Here is an 8,398-nt window from a genome sequence, read left to right on the forward strand (position 1 = left end):
ATATATATTGTGGTGCACGCGTATGTGGAAGCGTGCACGCATGTGAGATTTTGCATGAGTGATTTTCAATAGATCTGTAAGTATGCATGTACAATAATCTACTACCATACATTTCATTAAAATATATAAATAAATAAAATATCATTAAAATATTTTTGTAGAATATAGCAACATATATTTCATATAAGATAATCCTCTATAGTAAATTTGAGGTGTAATGTGTATGTGCATGTTTATATATATGATTTTGCACATATCTATGCATTCTTGTTATTAAGACAAATAAATACAACTTATGAAGTGTCAATTATATCTATGCACCTCACTATCATGTTAGCATAAAATATTAAGTAATCTAATCTTGTACATTTTATTGTTTAATAATAGCGCGTGCATTGTATGTTGCAAGCTTCTGATTCTATGCGTATATGTTGTGCATTTATCAATCACATTGTGTGAAATTTTGAACATCTAACTTTTAACCAAAAATATTGTTATGAATTGAACACCAAATTATGATGTGAATACCAAAGTTTAATCCCTGCATGATTTCTACCCCGAGACCAAACTTATGTGCTGGGAAATAATTGTAGAGGGAATTTAGCACTCACTTTCTTCTAAGTGACCAACTTAAGACTTTTAGCAGAAGAAGGCTTGTTCTATTGGATGAGATCTTCCATTTATTTTGGTCATTTGCTTAGATCTTATACTTCTAATTTAAAGATTAGTGGAAATACTCCTCAATGAAGTGGTTGGTCGTAGTTTGCAACAAGAAAGAAAAGTATTTATGTGGAGAGAGAAGGGAGATTAAATAAGGTGGTGGTTGAAGAAGAGATGAACAACTTGGAGTGGGAATGAGAGGAGACAAGTTTGCATGAGCCGAGGCTTCATTTATAACAAAAAAATATTATCCTCTTACAATCTAATAACCCCTTTATTAAAAAAAAAGAGGCCTAATCACTTAATGACAATCCTTTAAGGTAAGTTATGTAGTAACTTACTGATCCGTTATCATGATGGAAACATAATCAAAACATGATATAATAATACCTCCATTAAAAAAAAAGGAGGCTGAATCATTTAATGCCAACTGTTTTAAGGAAAGTTATACAGTGACTTATCGATTCATTATCATGATGGAAACAAAAGCAAAACATGATGTAATATTATTGGTTGATGATAGTTTTGCATCACATACATCCTCTACCATACCACAAGAGATGTTTAAGATTCTCCCTAATGCTTAAGTAGATACTTTACGAGTCTTTAGACATTTAGTTCTATCCCGTTCATAATTGGTGTGGCTGATGCTTTCATGTGAATGTCAGTTTTGATACATTCTCTTTAGCTATTTGAAGTTGTACATTGTTCACTTTTGTGACATGAGACACATAAATCCTCTTAGATTCCTATGTTGATACGTCCTTTTAAGCTTGCAAGTTCCAATACATCCTTTGCATTATCATGATTTTTGTGATTCCACCTCTTGCGCAAAGCCTACTTAAAAAGCCCCATGCATCGAAACCTTCCCTATAAGCTTATAAATGTCCAAGTCCTTTTCATGATGCTATAAATGAATTAAAATATCTTATTTGAGCGTCAGAATTGATATATTCTCTTAAACAAGTAGCATTAACCATGTAATGTTAATAATTTGATTCCCCTTTAGGATGCCAAAATGTTTGTGTTATTTTAAGCTAGCGGAGTTTACACATCCTTTAGTTCATCTTGAAAGACATTCAAGAGCCTACCTTATATTTGTGTACTTGCTCTTAGAGCCTATACTGTGTTAAATGTTTTCTCTCTTTTAAGTCATTCTTGTATTTTATGACTAGAGTTGATTTCATACCAATCAAGTTGATAAACACAGCTCAATAGTATAAGTTCTACTTTCTATCTTCGGGGAAGCTAAAGAATCTTTAAGGGTCAACTTATGTTATTTTTAGATATCTAATTCTTTAGTCGTCTCTAATTGGTATCCTAATTTACCAAGAGGGAATGTTATTGTCTATTTTAGGTAAGCATTACATTGTTTCGTTTAAAATCTTGAGTAATAAGAAATCTAATTATATATACTTATCTTAAACAAATGAAAACCGACACATGCAAATAACCTTGGACAAACCCTATTCATTTATGATAAGGATTTCTAACATTTTTTGAGTAGCGATTTTCTTCTTTATAACATTCTTATTATAGAAATTCACCAATCTCTGCATTCGACTCTAACCATACCACAAAAGTGCAACTATAGCCATAGTCATTATTTTGCCTTTGCTCAATGAAGGACTCATTCACGATAGGCACCAATTTATGAATGATTTGATTGCATCATATTTTATAGTGCTCTCTATGTTCATATTGCTTGTACTCATTTTCTTTGTTAGGTGCATTACTTCTTACTCCCTTTGAAGCTTGTCTTGGCAATTAAGTTTACCTTTATATTTTTCCCTTTCTTCAGTACCTTTTTTGCAATATTTGCGGTTGTTTGAAGGGGTTGGGTAGGTATCTTCACTGCTATAGCCATTGTTGAATGTGTGGGGCAGGAGATTGGGCTCATGGCATGGTAATCTCAATCTTAGTCTGTCTATTTTAGGGTTGGCTTTGTGTTTGAATCTATACCAACCAAGTCTCTTTCCACCTCTGCGAAACTTTTGTTAGCTCCTTGAAGAGTTAAAATTTTTGAAGCCTGCAAAGATATGGACACATAAGTTTTGGTTTTCAAACATCAAATATAAATGACAGAATTAGTTGCAATTTACTTGGCGAAGTTAAGGTATCAACAATCATGTGATTCTTTGGGCTTTCCTCATGTTTTTACTTGTACTTTCCTCATGTTTTTACTCGTTGCCACCTTGTTTGCTGGTGGCGTCTTCTTGATGGAGCAGGGTTGAATCTTTATATTGGAGGGTTGAATCTAGTTGTTTAGCTACGATTTGCTAGGGGTTTCTTTGGGGTACTTCTGCGTTTGTTTCCCAAAAAATTCAATTTTGTTTCCCTTAAAAAAATTAATTTTTTCACTGCTGCATCATCACATGGGTTATGCATGCAAATCGCATGAAATTAGTTTTTGATAAAAGTACATTTCACTCGAACTGTGGGTTATTTATCGGGTAGGTTTTTAATTGTGAACTGGATTTCATACTAGAAGGTTTTGATTTGGGTTGGTTTTTAATGCACATTAAGTCTATGTAGACAATTTTTTCTGATGAGAATTCTACGAAACATGACATTATATTTCATCGAGGGGTCTTGTTGGCGTTTATGGGATTTGAATTTATTAAAATCATATATGCCAATCCAAGATTTCTTCCAGTTCTAGTGAACTCATTATTTTACCTATTGCTATTGATTTGACATTTATTAGAATGGAAGCAATGTTTATGCTAGTACAAATAAGTTACATGGTTGATGGGTGCTTTATTAAACTTGTTGCATTTTTTGAGTGCTACAACATAAATTTTTTTTTTAATTTTTTTTTGAGATGAACCTTCTTTGTAGAAGTTCTTGAAGTTTTGAATGCCATGAAAGCACATAGGGGTATTCATATTATCTGCATGAATGTTTGAAATAAGTTACACAGTAGAATTAAAATGTGCAAGTATATATAATTGATGGAGCCTAGATGACTTTGAGGGTCTTTTCTGGATAAATTGATGCTTGAAATTCTACAAAAGAGGAGGGGATAGAACTCTTTCTTCCTTTTTCAGTTGTACTGTCAATGCAATGTTGATGATTTCTTCTTTCATCGTAGTGTATGTAGCCAAATTGGATGGCATGTATGTAAATGCCCCAACAGTTTTTTTTAGTCTTTTCATCAGTTGGTTATGGCGAGGACTAATTTTTTATTCGAAGCTATGTATATTCTTCTTGATTGCCTTAATAAAAGTGTTTGATTCCTTTTCCGTGGATGCAGATCACTTTGACTGAACCACGTAAATTTCTTGGTGTTCTTATTTAAATTTTAATTTTGTTATTTAAATTGTTTGTTTTAGTCAATCTGATGCAATAATCATAATTGTTTTGTTGTTATATCTTCTTTATTGTGCGAGTTTTAATGATAATAATGAATACCCTATACCCTATTTACTAAATAAAGATTAGAAGCATATAGAGGAAGTTATCTCTATATAGTAAAGTATGTGGTTGTGACATTTACATACACACGACACAATTCTGATATATTTTTAAGTCTAACACTTAAATCTTTCATTTGATTCAATTTTAAGTTTATCTTGTTACGAAATTATTAAAAAATATTTCTCATATTAGTTGATTTACATGACGCCCTCGCCAATTTTCTAAATGATGTTATTGTTGTCTTTCTTTGCTTTGTTTTATCGTAGTAATAAAATGACTAATAAGACTAAAGAGCTTCGTACACCGGTACTCTGGGAAAAAGAAACAAAAATAATATTTTGCGACCTTTGCCTGAAGGAAATTGAAATGGGCAATAGACCTACGACTTTTTTCAATAAGGAAGGGTGGCAAAATATTATAAAAAATTTCAAGAAATGTACGGGCAGAGAGTATGACAGACTGCAAATGAAAAACAAGTGGGATCAACTCAAGAAGAATTGGAAAATTTGGAAGGATTTGAAACGAGGATCAACGAGTTTGGGTTGGGATCCGGTGAAGCGAACCATTGATGCTCCAGAGGAGTGGTGGACAGAAAGACTTGCGGTGAGGAATTTTTCATTCTGTCTAATTTGATTCATGTCAGTTTTCTTCAACCTAATTGAAGCGTTTAATGTTTTTTTGCAGGTGGTGCCCGCAGCGAAGAAGTTCAAATTTTGTGGACTTGAACCCGAGTTTGAGGAGAAGTTAGACCGAATGTTTGGGGGTGTCGTCACAACATGCAAATATGTATGCACACCAAACGAGGCAGGGTTTGGTGGTACCCCTGACAATGTGGTTTTCAGTTTATCAACTGATTCACCCGAATTCCACAGCCAGGAACTCCCCGAAATCCAGTCCACCAACCGGTCTAAGCGTCCTCATGTGGAGAGTAGGAAAAAGGGTGGAGCTGCTTCGATCAGAAATCAAATATCATACATGATAGATTCTTCCAACGACACCTCCCATAAAGTTCAAAAAACTTCAATTAACCAGGTCGTGAAAATTTTGGAAGAAGATCAGGATATTGCAGAGGATTTTGATCTATACTTTTTTGCTGTAGAACTGCTTCAAGATTCGGTCTACAGAGATTTTTTCACAGCGATTGCTAAAGAACGACGGGTGGCGTATCTACGTCATTTTTATGCTCGTAGGGCAAATTAAGGGATAATTTTTTTAATTTGCTATTTGCTGAGAGACGTTTTTATTTCATTAGTTGTTGATTGGACATTTTTCTCCGTTATTGTATTTTCTCATGTCATGCTTGTTTTACATTCGAATGCCCTCATCCTAAACTGGTTATTGCATAGTTTGTTAAGCATTTTGTATGGACATATTCTTCCTATGAAAGAAGTTTAAACCCTTATTTCATGGTAGTTGTTGTAGCAATTTAAATTTCTCCGGGTTCTCAGCATTAATGCAAATTGGAGCTCATTTTACTTCATTGTGATTGCCTCATTTATACAGTTTTTAAGGGAGAGTAGTTTGAAGGATGTGTGCATATTTTGAGATATATTTTATGGATCATTTGGTTGCTAGCAAATAAAAACATGTTTAAGAGAATGCTAATTTCATTCTCACTTATTTCGATTCTAAAAATATAATTATCTTCTTTGAGTTGTAAGTGTTCGTAGACTTTCAAAGTAATAACAGATTTCCAACAACATTCAAACTAATAATGAATTCCAATAAATTAATCATTATTTTTAACATATTTTTAAACTTCAAAATAAATTCATCATAATTTTGAATTTCTGCTAATTTTGAATTTCTGCTTCAGAATTATTAAATAAATGGGTGTTACAGTTTTGTTACAAAGAAATTTATTGAACAAAGACATAACGGTCAATTTTTCAGAAACAACTGCCCTACAATTGTTTTCACACAACTGCAACAAACAGACAGCCCGTTGTTGTGCTGCAGCAGCTTCTTGGGGCAGCGCAAATGCAGGTGAAAAGCTGAGAAGCTGCAGCTACGTCAAACAAAGCATTAGAGTTAAAGTACCTTGGTTATAGATTTGAAGGCAATCTCCTTATTTTTATTTTGCCAGGGTCCATAAATGTTTTTGGGTGATAAAGCTCTTTACTTGCAGCTTCTAGCATATTAGATTGAGAGGAATGGGTCTACTTTTTTGCTTCTTTTTGAATTGGGGACTTGGTCTCATCCGAAAGGATGGCTTGAGATTACTTGTTCAATTGTTTGGCTTGATCCCACTTTAGAGATTTAAATTCATGATTAGTTAGAAGTATCGTTATTTACTTTAGGCTCTTGGGTGCAGTTTGTTGTCTTTCATACTATAATTCACGTGTTGACAATCGCCTTTACCTTATTTTGTCATTGACGTTTTTTCTTAAAGGAGAAAACATATGATCATGACTTACAGAGATGAAAACATTATTGGTGCTAGGATGATTTATCAACACCTCTCTAGATTACAATTATTTCGAGTGAAGATCATGATTGGTGTATTTATGGATTATGGAAAATATTAAGGCACCCTTGTTAGGCATTTCAGCTGTAAATATAACAATAAAAGTATCGGAGATTGGTGTGCTAGCTCATTAAAGATGATACAATAAACCCCAAGCTCGATTTTGTTCTTGTGGTTGCTAAGCCTAAATTGTAATGATTTAAGGTTTGTCCTTTTAGACAGAGGTGCTAGTAGGCGTGGCATGGTTGACAACACCAAATTTGATGGCTTATTCCGCCATTGTTGGTAGTTCTCCAGGGGCACTAACTATTGATGGAGATCTCTTTCAAACCTTTAAGAAGTAGAAAACACTAATGCTACTTGTTTGGAATAATTTTCCTCATTTAATAAGCTAGAATCACAAAGTTTACCTTTCACGAACTTGCCCTTATATCTCTTCGCATAAATTGTTTGAGTTATAGTTGCATTTGGCACTATGCTGCAATAGAAGTTTATTTAGAATAAAAGTTATTCAAGTCCTCCCATGAGACCTTATTATCTAGTTATCCTTTGAAGTTGGTATGTATTTGGGAAAAACACATGCAACAACTAAGAAGTTTATAGGCCACAAACTCCTATTCTTTAAATAATTATTCTCTACTTTCAATGACAATTGAAAATATGAAAGAAATTTGTTTATGCGATAAACTAATGAATTTTACTAGGAATCAACCTAGTCTAGAGATTTTAAAGTTATTAAAGATATGGAAAAACTTTGACATTCGTGTACTTTTCTGAAATTATATTGCATTTAATTTGATTAAAATCAATAACATATTCAAACCAATAGCAGAATGTGTTTAAAAAAAAGAATTCACTAAAAGCAAGCCTTAATACTTGTACAAGAAGATAACCCTTCTAGAAATCTTAAAGCTTCTAACTTAATCAAGGAATTGACTCTCAAAAGTAGAAAGAATAATATATCTAGCTTGAAATTTACTTAAGAATCAATTAATGTCTTTTGTACAATGCTAAACCCCTTCTTGGCTTTCCGAATCAACCTGTCACATTAATAACCATAAAGTATTAGTCATTAACCTTTTTGAAGCCCCTTAACGAAGGTAGAAAATTTGCTAGAGTTTAATAGTAGGGGAAGCTATCTCACTTGATCATGATAATGAAGGACTGAAGTTGTTAACAACACTATACATATTTGCGAGGAGGTTGGTCATAAAAGCCACATAATAGCGCCCATAGATGAAGGAGGTTGTAGCCCACAATGTAGAGGAGGCTTTTAGTTATTGACGCCATTTACTAGCAGTTTGTCACTCCCCGCCAATATTACGACACGATGGAGTATTCTAGAAGATGGAGACCTAATGAACAACCTAGAAGAATCTAGAGTATGGATGTACATAAAGATAATGTAGAACTATCTAGAAGCTAGAATATTATATTGTAAAGCTCCCCTTGGAGAATAGTCCCACATTGGCAATATGTAAAGCCAAAGCCATGGAGGGAGATATAAATAAGTGTCCCCTCCCTCATTCTAAGGCATCCAAGGTTTCAAGCTTTCAAGCTTTGTAATCTCTCTTTATTAGTGAAGCTTTATCTTCTCTAACTCTTCTTCCTATTCTACTTTCAAGAGAGTGCTTTTGAGTTGTTAGTTGGGAAGGTTAGGCTGATTTAGTGCTAAGAAAGAGCGCTAAAGCCGCACGGATAACTTGAGGAAAGTTAGTCCGTGACAGTTGGTATCAGAGACTTGGTTCGAGGGAATGGCGAAAAGTGTCAAGGAGCACGTGATGGAGTCGGAAGCCACTAATGTGGAGTCATCTCAAGGGCGAGGTCGCCAGGAGCAAAGGGACCCCGTTG

At 33.9% G+C, this 8,398-nt stretch overlaps 2 protein-coding genes across 2 annotated transcripts in view; both read left to right on the forward strand.

Moving 5' to 3' along the window:
- LOC110037526 overlaps positions 1-8,398 on the forward strand; it is a 25,595-nt gene that overhangs the window by 7,456 nt on the left and 9,741 nt on the right. The gene's annotated exons all lie outside the window — the stretch shown is intronic.
- LOC110037536 (L10-interacting MYB domain-containing protein-like) lies at positions 4,353-5,395 on the forward strand. The gene is made up of 2 exons (XM_020742206.1): positions 4,353-4,683; positions 4,765-5,395. Exons 1-2 carry the CDS (start codon positions 4,354-4,356, stop codon positions 5,278-5,280), a joined length of 846 nt encoding a protein of 281 aa, XP_020597865.1. The 5' UTR covers position 4,353; the 3' UTR covers positions 5,281-5,395.

The sequence above is a fragment of the Phalaenopsis equestris genome, unplaced genomic scaffold (genome assembly GCF_001263595.1).
Source record: "Phalaenopsis equestris unplaced genomic scaffold, ASM126359v1 Scaffold220620, whole genome shotgun sequence".
NCBI classification, from domain to species: domain Eukaryota; kingdom Viridiplantae; phylum Streptophyta; class Magnoliopsida; order Asparagales; family Orchidaceae; genus Phalaenopsis; species Phalaenopsis equestris.